The 14,287-nt window shown below is 40.6% G+C and overlaps 1 protein-coding gene across 2 annotated transcripts in view; it reads right to left on the bottom strand.

Annotated features, from left to right (window-relative positions):
* Positions 1–14,287, bottom strand: part of Kiaa0319l (KIAA0319 like) — a 97,537-nt gene that overhangs the window by 21,593 nt on the left and 61,657 nt on the right. For both annotated transcript variants that reach the window (XM_042678309.1, XM_042678318.1), the window contains exons 6-9: positions 13,738–13,835; positions 10,555–10,642; positions 5,048–5,140; positions 3,360–3,492 (exon numbers count right to left, since the gene is read on the bottom strand). In XM_042678309.1, coding sequence (XP_042534243.1) covers positions 3,360–3,492; positions 5,048–5,140; positions 10,555–10,642; positions 13,738–13,835 — 412 coding nt within the window. The remainder of the gene's footprint in view (positions 1–3,359; positions 3,493–5,047; positions 5,141–10,554; positions 10,643–13,737; positions 13,836–14,287) is intronic.

Below are 14,287 nucleotides of genomic sequence, written 5' to 3' on the forward strand. Positions count from 1 at the left end.
ACCATTACTCTGGAGTTTAAAGATGCCACACTACATAGAACATTCTGTCTACATCAGGTTGCTCCTCGTTAGCCTGCTTCGACTGTGTGCACATCACAAGAATGGACACCCTGGGCATACAGCCTCTGGGACAGACTAGGAAGGCTGGCTCCAGCAAAGACAGGAGCTTGAGATGGAAATGAATTCTCCTACGCAACAGGCCCACAGTGTGTGCCAGTGAGAAACAGGATCTGCAAGGGGAAAAATGTTCTTTTATAAAAAAGCAGGCTTTTACCTAAATGATGCCTTCCAGCTGAACAGTCTAAAGCTTCTCATGTCACCTCAAAATGTGAGCATAAGCAAGCAAGGAGGTTTGGGATCCTTCCATTTTGCTGACAGAAAGAGGAAAAGCATAAAAAAGACATGCAGTTTGTTGAACTCTCGCCACAAGCCTCAGACACAGCGAGGTGTCTGTGAAACCTTCCTCCTGTAATCTCCCCTATCACCTGTGGCCCGCAGGGGATTTGGGTACTACAGCCTTTAGGAGAAAAGCAGGAAAACTGGGACATATAGACATGTACAAATCAGCCAGCCCTGGAAAGGGGGGGAAAAAATCACAGATGTTCTGCCTCTTCTCTCAATTTCCCTGTTGTTTTCACAAGTTTGTTGTTATTGTTAACAGACCCCACTCCTGTGTCAGAGCAGAAGTGAATTACAGACAGATGGCAAAACGGCAGCTGTCCATTCTTCTAACTTTCACCCCAAACAGACCCTGGCTTGCCTGCAGCACTCTGGAGCAAACAACAGCTGACTCCAAGGCTAGACAGAGAGACTAATGCCAAATAAAAGTAGGAGAGAGGGGAAAGTAAGTAAATACCAACCAAATTGAACCTTAATGCTAATCAAGTCTAATTCCAGCATCTCACAATAAAATAAAAAAAATAGGACTAGTAATAAAATCACTGTTGGTACCTCATTGACCAAACAAACTATAAGCTACCATTATGGTTAAAAGCATAGACACTGAAGTTAGAATGTTATGTGCTCTTTTTCTTTTTCTTTTTTTTTGTGGGTTATGGTCTGGGCCTGGGCACTGTCCCTGAGCTCTTCAGCTCAACTACCACTTGAGCCACAGCACCACTTTTGGTTTTCTGGAGATAAGAGTCTCACAGACTTTCCTGCTTGGGCTGGCTTTTAACTGCGATCCTCAGATCTCAGCCTCCAGAGTAGCTAGGAATACAGGTGTGAACCACTGGCACCCAGCTACTATGTGCTCTTGAGTAAATTACTTAACCTCTTTGTTCCAAAATGTCCTAACCTGTAAAATGAGAGAAGCCACAATGCATGTTAAAGGATTAAATAAAACACTACAAGCTAAGAGATCAGAAAAGTTTTTGCATATATTAAATATTCAGAAAACTAAGTTATTCTTGTCACTGTGCGTGTGTGTGTGCGCGCGCGCGCGTGCGCATACATGCATACTCCATTAGTAGGACTTTAGGACCTTTTGCTCTCACTCAGCTTTTTCTGCTCACAATTGGTACTCTACCAACTGAATCACACCTCTAGCTTGGGCTTTTGGTTGGTTAACTAAGAATCAGAGTCTCTCAGATTAGTATGCCGGGCTGGCTCTTAAGCATGATCCTCAGATCTCAGCTTCTTCAGTAGCTAAGATTATAGGAGTAAACCACTGGATCCATCTGGGTTTTTGTTTGTTTGCTTGTTTGCTTTGGGATAAAGTCTTATGATGTATGGCATGAAACTCTTTATGTGGCTCAGGATGGCCTCAAACCCATGTTCCTCCTGTCTCAGCTGCCTGAGTGCTGAATACAGGTATCTTCCACCATACTGCACTTTGTTACTATTTTTTTTAAGTGCTCAACATGGTCCAAGCTAAATTCTATAAATGGGAAATTTTCTATTCTAGAAATCTAAGGTAAAAAACAATTCAAATTTCCATTTTAAGCCAATGAGAAGGAAATAATCTTGCTGTACTAGCGGCTGCCCTCCATTCATCTGCAATCATGAGCCAAGAGAGAGTGCTACTAAATCAGAACCTGCATATTGGTATATGTGGTAAGGACTGTGTATGTGGCATTCTGTTTCCAGAATGCCAAAAACTTGATATACCCCAGACCCCCAGGTACCAGACACCCATGCATATGCTGTTACATTATGGTAGAAACCTATGAGGCATCCTCTCGTTGGAGGGACTACAGAAGGCTTCATAGGAAATTAAGCAAGAGCTTTAATGGTAAGCAGCATTTCAACAGATTAATAAAAGAACTCAAGGAAGAATAAATAAAATATATGGATCAAATCAAGGAGAAAACAGAAACTGCTTTCTAGTGTGTGACCTCAGAGAAGTTACTAAACACAAGCAACTTCATTTTTCTCAGCTCAGTGAGTACAGTGTCATCTAAACATGGCATTTACATGATACTTATGTACAAATACTTCAGAACGTAAAAGGAATTGTGTTCATTATAAGAACTACGTTCATATAAGAATTAAACTACACAAAGCCTTATAAAATACATTCTAAAATGTCCACACCAATTTCTCAAAGGTCTTTCTGTGATTCAGATTCTCCAAAAAGTCACAATAAAGAAAGATCCTAGGGCTGGGATATAGCTCAGGACAAAGCGCTTACCTAGTAAGTGCAGTGTCCTGGGTTTGATCCCCAATACCAAAAAGAAAAAGAAAAGACCAAAAAATACAGTTAAAAAAAAGAGAAAGATCCTAAAAATCATATTCAAACAAACCATAAGCAAAAAGTAAAGATTCTGAGATATCCCAAACCAAGGGAGCTTTATCCAATGTCCTTCAAAATTTTGCCTGTGAGGAGAAAAGAAACAAGGAAGATGGGCCCTTACAGTTAATGGAAGAAATCTTAGATGTTTGGATCTTCCAGAAAAAGTTTTGAGAGGATAAACAGTGGTCTTGTTTATTATGCAAGGACTGTGCTCTATGCACTTACCACCAGGATGCTCAGAGAACCAATAGAACCAAAGGCTGCATTATCAATCAATCTGACAGTGAACTGATATTTATCAAGTCACTCCCTTAAAAATGTAAAACCCAGGGGGCTGGGAAGTTGGCTCAGTGGTAGAGTGCTTGCCTCACATGCATGAGGTCCTGGGTTTGATTCCTCAGCACCACATAAGCAGAAAATAAGCTGGAAGTGGCACTGTGGCTCAAGTGGTAGGGCACTAGCCTTGAGCTGAAGAGCTGAGGGAGAGTGCCCAGGCCCAGAGTTCAGCCCCCATGACCAACAACAACAATAACAACAAAAAACTAAAATAAAAAATAACAAAAAGGTAAAACCCTCAGTGGGAAAAAATTACTTATGATCAACTTGAATCTGAGTCCCAACTTACCTGAAGGTATAGTTCCCAGGGACAAGCTTACTTAGTTTCAAAATAGCTTTATCTTCAGAAATTTTCTCTTCTCTCAGAGGCCCTTTAAGTTCTTCCCAATGGTACTGGACAATTTTATCATCATCAGTGCTTTCTGGACCATAAAGAAAACCAGTTACAAGGTAAGAATCTTAGGTTTCAGCACTTATCCAGTTTTCACAAACCAGGGCAACAACTTAAAAAGATTCGATGTAGGGAAACCTCATGAGAATACATACTTCCTCTCTGAAGTGTTTCTTCCCTAGGTATATTTGGTCATTTGGCCTATATGAGTATTCCATTGCATAGCTTCCCAAAGACTCCAACATAGGAAATCTCTGGTTAAAATGCTACTTACTATATGAAGATAAAGGAAATCAGTCATTTTTTTGGGGGGGTTGGGGGGGTTCCGGTTGTGGGGCCTGAACTCTGGGCCTGGGCACTGTCCCTCAGCTCTTCAGCTCAAGGCTAGCGCTCTACCACTTGAGCCACAGCGCCACTTGCGGCTTTTGTCTTTTTTGCTTATGTGGTGCTAAGGAATCGAACCCAGTCATGCAAGGCAAGCGCTCTACCTCTGAGCCACCTTCCCAGACCATGAAATCAGTAATTCTTAAACATAGGAAAATACTCAACCTCACTAAGAAGAAATGAACATTAAAATTACTTTTGAACCAGGCATTGGTGGCTCATGCTTGTAATCTTAAGTTTCTTGAAGGCTAAGAAAATAAGGAAACAGGAAAGCAAGACCCTCTCTCAAAAAATAAATAGCATAAAAAGAATAGGAGTCATGGCTCAGTAGCACAGCACCTGCCTAGCAAACTCTAGGCCAATTTCAATCCTCAGGACTACAAGCACACATACACCACAAAAAATACATTGGCAGTATTGAAATATAAATTCAAGACTTCATGCTTGCTAAGCAGGTACTCTACCACTTGAATAACACTTTCAGCCCTCAAAAAATTAGTTCTGCCGGGCGCTGGTGGCTCATGCCTGTAATCCTAGCTACTCAGGAGGCTGAGATCTGAGGATCGCGGTTCAAAGCCAGCCCGGGCAGGAGAGACCGTGAGACTCCTATCTCCAATAAACCACCAGAAAACCGGAAGTGGTGCTGTAGCTCAAGTGGTAGAGCGCTCGCCTTGAGCTGAAGAGCTGAGGGACAGCGCCCAGGCCCAGAGTTCAAGCCCCACGACCGACCAAAAAAAAAAAAATTAGTTCTGAGATACTACATTTTAACTTTTTAACTTATCAGAATGGCTTAAAATCTTTCACAGGACAGTATTTGGGTAAATAAGGAGAGAAAGTGGCCCTGTCAATTATCATGGTAGGGGCTGGGAAGGTGGCTCAGTGGTAGAGCGCTTGCCTTGCATGCATGAGGCCCTGGGTTCGATTCCTCAGCACCACATACGCAAAAAGAAAAAAGTCGGAAGTGGCGCTGTGCCTCAAGTGGTAGAGCACTAGCCTTGAGCTGAAGAGCTGAGGGACAGCGCCCAGGCCCAGAGTTCAGGCCTCACGACTGGATCCCCCCCCCTCAAAAAAAAAAAAAGAACCTCTCATATCACATATGGACTCTGCATAAAAAAAAAAAACAAAGACAGAGCTGGCCCCAAATCGTCTAAGAGTACACTGTGAATGCTCTTTTACAACATCACGCTTAGACAAGTACTCACGGCTGCCATCAATGACTGTAGAGGTGGTTGGCAGAGAGATCTCCTGGAACTGAGGTGACACAATAGCAACAGGAGGCTGATTCTTACGGGGCTCTGTAAGAAATGACCCAGAAGAAACTGGAAAGGAGTGTGATAAATTACAGGAGGTAAGGCAGGCATGGTGGAACAAACCTATCATCCCAGCACTTGGGAGGCAGAGGCAGGAGGATTCTAAATTCAAGGCCAGCCAGGATTACCTAGTGAGACCCTGTCTCAAAATAAATAAATTAGCCAGTTACTTAAAGGTGAGGTTATATCTGAGGGATTTAGAAGTCAGTATCCATTACATAACAGATGGCTGAAGCATCAAAACCAAGTGGCCATTCTTAACCTAAGACACTTAAAAGTGTATTATAGCATCTTCCAAACCTAAGCCTGTGCTGTTTTTCCCACTTAAGACAGGGTCTTGCTATGTAGCCAGGCTAGTCTCAAAATCGTGATTTATGTCTCAGCCTCCTGCATGCTGGGATTACAGAAAGTGCTACCACATGTCCCTGTGCATTCTCTCAATGCTGATGTATGTCCAACTCATGAGCAGTATAATAGCCATCAATGACTGCCTTCAGGATATTCTGATTAGAGGTAGACAATGAAAAAGCTTGCGCATTAAGAACCTAGGCAAGTAAACCATCTTAACCATCTCTGATTTGAGTTGTGTGTGTGAGGTAACTGGCTGAGTGAAAGAAAGGTCACAAACCATTCTGGCCCACCTAAATGACTGAGCTACAAAACTTCCATCATTTTCTTTGAGAAAAAGATATTGCTATGATCAGCATGACCATTTGATCCTGCTCCTTCTCCCCACTTTCACCATGCTGAGGATTTAACCCAGAGCTTCATTCATGCTAGGTAAGTGCTCTACAACTGAGCTACACCCACAACCCACTTTTTTTTTTTAATTGTAAAGATACTATACAGAGGGTTACAGTTACATGAGTAAGGTAATGAGTATACTTCCTATTGAACATTGTTACCCCTTCCATTGTTTTCCCCCTACCATCCCTCCTCTCCCTACCTTCCCCAAGGTTCTTTTTTTTTTTTATTGTGATTAAGTGATTACATAATTTCCCGAATTTCACAGTATTGTGGAATAATCATGCTCATTTAAAGTCACAAGTTCATACTAACTTTCCTGGAGCAAATTGTTTATCACAGTCTATAACATATAACGGTGTTCACATGTTATACACCATACGTGTGATCAGCAGCATGGGGATATTTAGTAGTGGTTCGACCAGATGAATAGGAGTTCTTTGTTTCTTAAGTCCTGTTGGTTTTGTCATATCACCTGACATTTTGGATTTAGCATCCACTTATCAGGGAGACCATGTACCGTTTGTCTCTTTGCTCTTGGCTTACCTCGCTCAACATGATTCCTTCTAGCTCCATCCATTTCCCTGCAAATGCCATTATTTTGTCATTTCTAATGGCTGCATAATATTCCATTGTATATAGATACCACAATTTTTGGATCCATTCATCTGTGGTGGGGCATCTGGGTTGTTTCCATATCCTAGCTATTGCAAACAGTGCTGCAATAAACATGGAGGTGCACGTGTCCTTGTATATTGGTTCCTGTTGTTCAGGGTAGATGCCTAGAAGTGGTATGACTGGGTCGTAAGGGAGGTCAATCTTTAGCTTTCTAAGGACCCTCTAGACTGCTTTCCAAAGTGGTTGTATAAGTGTACATTCCCACCAGCAGTGTAATAGGGTTCCTCTTTCTCCACATCCCCTCCAGCATTTGTCGTTGGCTGATTTGTGGATGTGGGACATTCTGACTGGGGTAAGGTGGTATCTCAGGGTTGTCTTTATTTGCATTTCCTTCACCACCAGGGATGATGAACATTTCCTCATGTGTTTCTTTGCCATTTTTATTTTTTCATTTGAGAAGTCCCTCTTTAGTTCCCTTGCCCATTTAGTAATTGGTTTGTTAGGTTTGGGAGGGATTAGTTTCTTGAGTTCCCTGTATATACAGGATGTTAACCCCTGGTCTGATATATTGCTGGTAAATATTTTTTCCCAATTAGTTGGTTGTCTTTCTAGCTTGGTTGTGATAAATTTAGCTGTGCAGAAGCTTTTTATTTTAAGGTAGTCCCATTTGTCGAGTCTCTCTCCAACTTGTTGTGACCCTGGGACTCTGTTCAGGAAGTTCCTTCCTGTGCCTATTAGTTCAAGTGTCTCTCCTACTCTGTCCTGCAGTAGTTTCAGAGATTCAGGTTTAATGTTAAGGTCTTTAATCCATTTTGAGTGAAAAGGCAGCCAGGCACCACTGGTTCATGCCTGTAAACTTAGATTTGAGAGTTGCTGTTTGAGGTTAGCACAGGCAGTTAAATCCATGACTCTTCTCTCCAAGTAACCACCAAAAAGCCAGAAAGAGAGCTGTGACTTAACACTAGCCTTGAGCATAAAAGCTCAGGGACAGTGCCCAGGCCCTGATTTCAAGCCTCAGGACCAGCATCTAAGAAAAAAAAAAGTAAAAAGACTTGGGTTCAAAGCCCAAGAAAAGAAAAGATCAATTACCAACAAAGACAGAAAGCTGCATTAGTGATAATACATGTACCACTCTTCAATGTCTTTAAAATTTCTCTGAAAATACCAAACAGGATACCTTGTAACTGCATTGTGATCTACCAACAGTGACTCATTTAAAAAGCATGACTGGGGGAAAAGCTACAACCAATCCTCCTAAAAACAGGAACAAGGCAAGGATGTCCACTGTCTCCACTCCTCTTCAACATAGTCCTAGAACCCTTAGCCAGGGCAATAAGGCAAGAAAAAGACATTAAAGGGATCCGCATAGGGAAAGAAGAAGTGAAACTATCCCTTTTTGCAGACGACATGATACTATACCTCCACGATCCCAAAAACTCCATCCCCAAACTTTTAGAAATCATAAGTCACTTCGGCAAAATAGCAGGATACAAAATAAACCCACAAAAATCAGTTGCCTTCCTATACACTGATAACGCACAGGAAGAGAGGGAAATAAAGGGAGCAACCCCATTCACAATAACCTCCCAAAAAATAAAATATTTAGGAATTAACCTAACCAAAGATGTAAAAGAACTATTTAATGAGAACTATAAAAAGTTAAAGAAAGAAATTGCAGAAGACACTAGGAAATGGAAAGACCTCCCATGCTCCTGGATAGGCCGACTTAATATAGTAAAGATGGTGATACTTCCAAAATTAATATACAAATTCAATGCAATTCCTATTAAAATCCCAATGACGTACATCACTGAAATACAGAAAACAGTCCAAAAATTTATATGGAACAACAAAAGACCTAGAATAGCCAAAACAATTCTAGGGGATAAAGACAATATGGGAGGGCTATCCATGCCGAACTTCAAACTCTACTACAGAGCTATAATCACAAAGACAGCATGGTACTGGCACAAAAACAGACCCGAAGACCAATGGAACAGAATAGAAGATCCAGATATAAATCCACAGGCCTACAGCCAGCTGATATTCGACAAAGGAGCCAAAGACATACAATGGAAGAAACACAGCCTCTTCAACCGCTGGTGCTGGGAAAACTGGGCAGCCACATGCAGAAAACTAAAAGTGGACCCCAGCCTATCACCATGCACCAACATCAACTCAAAATGGATTAAAGACCTTAACATTAAACCTGAATCTCTGAAACTACTGCAGGACAGAGTAGGAGAGACACTTGAACTAATAGGCACAGGAAGGAACTTCCTGAACAGAGTCCCAGGGTCACAACAAGTTGGAGAGAGACTCGACAAATGGGACTACCTTAAAATAAAAAGCTTCTGCACAGCTAAATCTATCGCAACTAAGCTAGAAAGACAACCAACTAATTGGGAAAAAATATTTACCAGTAATATATCAGACAAGGGGTTAACATCCTGTATATACAGGGAACTCAAGAAACTAATCCCTCCCAAACCTAACAAACCAATTACTAAATGGGCAAGGGAACTAAAGAGGGACTTCTCAAATGAAGAAATAAAAATGGCAAAGAAACACATGAGGAAATGCTCATCATCCCTGGTGGTGAAGGAAATGCAAATAAAGACAACCCTGAGATACCACCTTACCCCAGTCAGAATGTCCCACATCCACAAATCAGCCAACGACAAATGCTGGAGGGGATGTGGAGAAAGAGGAACCCTATTACACTGCTGGTGGGAATGTACACTTATACAACCACTTTGGAAAGCAGTCTGGAGGGTCCTTAGAAAGCTAAAGATTGACCTCCCTTACGACCCAGTCATACCACTTCTAGGCATCTACCCTGAACAACAGGAACCAATATACAAGGACACGTGCACCTCCATGTTTATTGCAGCACTGTTCGCAATAGCTAGGATATGGAAACAACCTAGGTGCCCCACCACAGATGAATGGATCCAAAAATTGTGGTATCTATACACAATGGAATATTATGCAGCCATTAGAAATGACAAAATAATGGCATTTGCAGGGAAATGGATGGAGCTAGAAGGAATCATGTTGAGCGAGGTAAGCCAAGAACGAAGAGACAAACGGTACATGGTCTCCCTCATAAGTGGATGCTAAATCCAAAAGGTTAGTGATACGACAAAACTAACAGGACTTAAGAAACAAAGAACTCCCGCTCATCTGGTTGAACCACTACTAAATATCCTCATGCTGCTGATCACAAATATGGTATATAACATGTGAACACTGTTATATATTACAGACTGTGGTAGACAATTTGCTCCAGGGAAGTTAGAATGAACTTGTGACTTTGAAATTATGTAATCATTTAATCACAATCAAAAAAAAAAAAAAAAAAGAACCTCGGGGAAGGGAGGGAGGGAGGGGATGGTAGGGGGAAAACAATGGAGGGGGTAACAATGTTCAAGAGGAAGTGTACTCATAACCTCACTCATGTAACTGTAACCCTCTGTATAGTAGCTTTACAATAAAAAAAAAAAAAAATAAAAATAAAAAGCATGACTGAATGGATTTGGTTTCCAAGGTGAAAGAACTAGATTTAAATGAGGAACTCTGTGTTCAAAGAACTACATCTCTAGAAAGCAACCAGACAGAACTAGTCACTTGACTGGTTTACCTTCCGGAGCAGTGGTACTGGCTTTCTTGGGTTTCTTTTTTTTTTTTTTTTTCACCCCCCGCTTTCTTGGGTTTCTTAATTACAACATATGGTCTTTTCTCAGCAGGGCCCACTTGGAGAAGTAGTTCTGTGGTAGACAGGTAGATCAGGCAATACTGCACTATGGACGCTAAGACTACTATCTCCCTGCCCAGCCCAGTGTTACAACTAGTACTCTTAGAACAAATATGTACTGAGCTGCTATAATCTTACACTACACTGAACCAGGAACTGCCCAGTAAATATATTAAAAAAAAAAAATAATGTGAATTGTAAATCCCAAAGTCTAATCTCCTTGTCCTTAGAAGTCCTGCAGAGGGAGCAATAGGACATGGCCAGGGATTGAAACACATACCTGGCTTTACTGTCACATTCACATAGCCTTCCCCATGGGCATTCTGACCATCTACAATCACTTTGAATTCATACAGGCCTGGAGTCAGCTGCAGAAGTGAAAGAAGATCTTTTAGACAACCACAAAGAGCAGCAATTGTATTAGATACTATATGTATCTGAGCTTTCCCATGCTGAATTTTGTACTCTTTTCTGCCCTATTTCCAAAATGGAAGTAACTAGCCATAGCTATTACAGAATGAGCTAAACTATTAAAAACTAAGAGTTTTTACTGTGAGTCTTATCTGTAGCTGCCTCTGGAACAACAGAAGGGATTACAATCTCTCTGTACTCTCATTTTCCTCTCAAAAGAACATTAAGGGCCCAACCATCCTACTTCACAGTTATGAAATAAAATCATCATCTCTTGAAAGAAAAACATCTTATAAAAATACCAAATAGTTGCCAAGTATGTGAAAATTTTTCCTCCCAATTTCCACTAACAGTATAAAGATAATATAAAGGGGGGAAACAATAAACTCATCTACCATCTCACTAACATACTTATACTTCCTACTTTAACATGCTAATACTTCCTATTTCTCTATTTCCATCTCTGACCACATACCAAAAAAAAAAAAAAAATAGTTTATCCAGTTCATTCATTCAAACACTTCTTGAGAGACAATTGCATATGAGTCACTGTTCCAGGCTTGAGGTTTAGAGGTGAACAAGTAAGACCCCTACTTTCCAGGAGCTCAAATTTCGAAAGTATCTAGAGTCTAATTTTAAAAAATCAAAGTAGGGGCTGGGGAGGTGGCTCAGTGGTAGAGTGCTTTCCTTGCATGCATGTGGCCCTGGGTCCGATTCCTCAGCACCACATAAGCAGAAAAGCCGGAAGTGGGGCTGAGGCTCAAGTGGTAGAACGCTAGTCTACAGCTGAAGAGCTGAGGGACAGCGCTCAGGCCTAGAGTTCAGGCCCCCAACCAACAAAAACAAAATAATCAAGGTATAGAACTTTTTATTGTTCTTTCTTCCTTTCATTTAGCATGAATCCCTTTCCCATTATGATATAATTTTTTAAATATCCATTTGAATGACTATGGCATAATATATGGAAAAATGTATCATAATTCATGTAAACATTCTACATTGTTGGAAATTTAGGTTGTTTTCAACTTTTTGTCATTATATACTACTATAATAAACATCTTTGAGGAAAATAAAGCTTTTGTTTCTTTTAAATTATCTTTTTTTGGTAACTGGCCAAAGCAGTGTTTTATATTACCTTTTTTCTTCCTGGGCTGTCACCTCATTTCTTCCCTCAATGTCAACATGCCCAGGACTACTACCTTAGCCCACTTATTTCTTCCCTCTACATACTCCATCTGATCTTAGCTATGACTATGGCTTCAATTATCATCTATTTGACATTGATGTGCAAATTTATCTCTTTAGCCCAGACCAGTCTCCTGGTATGTCTAACTCCTTTCCCCTACCTACTAACAGGACAATTCCCCTCAATGTCTCAAAGGTACTTCAAATTCACTCTGCCCCAAAAAAGATTAATCATCTTCTCCCAACCTGTTTCTCCTTCTGTGCTCCTCATTTTAGTGAACATCCACCCACATGCCTAAGCCAAAAAGCTAGACTATCCTAGGCTTCGCTTTCCCAACACCTCCATCGAATTCACTGATCATCAGTTTCATGAAGATGTCTTCCAAGTTTTCTCTCCATACACACTGCCATCACCTTAGTTCTTAATCATTCCTCACAGCAAGTATGAAAGTTTGGGCTTAGAAATAGAGGCTCCAGTTCAAACCCACCATTAAGAGCTTTGTGAATTTTTTCCGAGTTTTAGTTTTATTATTTGTAAAATGAATATTAATGCTTATATTATGGAAATTAAGAGAAATAAGTGAGTAAAACAACAAGCATCGTGTCTGACATATGGTATGAGCTCAAGAAGTGGTTTCTTTCCTTCCTTCCTTCTTTCCCTCCCTTCTTTCCTTCCTTTCTTTCTTTTCTTTCTCTTTCTTTCTTTCTTTTCTTTCTTCTCTATCCCTCCCTCTCTAACCCCTTTCTTTCCTCCCCCACCCTTTCTTTTTGCTTTATTGGACACAGGGTCTCACTATGTAGCCCAGATTGGCCTCAAAAATTACACCCTCCTGCCTCTGCTTCCCAAGTGCTGGAATTATAGACAGACATTATCACACCTCACTATTTAGTTGTTATTTTTGTTTTATTTTACTCAAAAAAAACCATAACTTTCCACCTAAGTTTTTAGATTACTCAGTGGTATCCCTACTTTGAGTCTTACGTTCTTCCACTTGTGGACAGGATGATCTTTCTACACTGAAAATCTAAACATGTCTTTCAAAGGCCCCCTATCTCCTCTACGTAAGAGTCAAAGTCCTTAATTGGACATACAAGGTTCTGTGTGACCTGGCCCTGCATCCTCATAACTTCCTTGAGCCACTGTTGTCCTGTCTTAGAGTCCAGTAGGGCCAAACAGTCATTCCTTTTCCACACTTCCTATCTCATGTCTGGTTCAGTAGACAAACTGCTTCTTTTACTTAGGGTGCTCTCCCTCTATTCTTTACCTACCTTTCATGACCCAAGTAGTAAAATCTAAATAGTCTACTCTAAACCTTAGGTCTTCAGTCTTCTCTGCACTGACCTAGTATATCATCTGTTATAATGATCTACTTCCTATCAATGTCACCTAAACTATTGTCCTTCAACATTAAGATTATGAATAATTCACTGGATAATCCCAAATTTATATCATAACCAGGGCACAATAAACAGCTATTGAAACAATAAATCAGTGGGATTGCTGAACCAAAGAATATGAACATTTTTATGGCTCTCACTAACAATACTGAATCCCAAAGGGATTGAGTCAATGTACACAGTTATTTGGCCACAATAATCTAGCTCATGTTCTAAATTCTAATGTAGTTATGTTAAGCCTTCAAAACTGCTTGGTATATAATATTTGCAGCCATCAATCACTACCATGCTGGTAGTATTCTCATGAGAAGTGAACATTTGAGAGTTGTACACCAACCAACACTAGATGACCTCCAGTCTGACTTTTGATGGATTCACTTCTGAAAGACTGGTCCTACCCTAAGTATAGAAAGGGAATTCTACACTATCCATTTTAAATAGCCCTGAGAGTAAAAGGAGGCAAATTCACCTTGGACAGTTTCAGGACCTTGGAATGTTCCCCTTCCATTTCTCCACTGTAGTCTTTAGGATGAGTAATCAGCTGCCAGTCGTAGGTGTAGGTTTCTCCTATAGAAGGGCAGTTACAAAAATCATGAAAACACACACCTACACACAAAGAAGCTGCCAATAACAAATCTTTGCTAAAGTCTGCCAATAACAAATCTCCTCTAAGTCTTGACAAAGCCTTAGTTTTTAAGATTGTACTCCACAGTCTGTAAGGAAACCATTCCAGAAGCTGACAGGAAGGGTGGATTCTGCTGACTCAGTCACTACCTCAGCTTCTTCCACTCTCTCTCATCTGTGCTCATTCTTACCCCTAATACCCACCCTCAGGCCAACCCTCCCTAAAAAAAACAAAAAAAAACAAAACAAAACCCAGGATGCTCACGGTATGGCATCTCACTGAAAATGTATGTCCTACCAACCACTATAGATGAACTCATTGGGAACAAAGGCCATTTTCTTACAAAACTTCTTTTGCAACAAAGAACAGCAATGACTTCTAAATAACATGGTTC

The sequence above is a fragment of the Dipodomys spectabilis genome, unplaced genomic scaffold (genome assembly GCF_019054845.1).
Source record: "Dipodomys spectabilis isolate Male_0828 unplaced genomic scaffold, ASM1905484v1 ptg000002l, whole genome shotgun sequence".
Classification (NCBI taxonomy): domain Eukaryota; kingdom Metazoa; phylum Chordata; class Mammalia; order Rodentia; family Heteromyidae; genus Dipodomys; species Dipodomys spectabilis.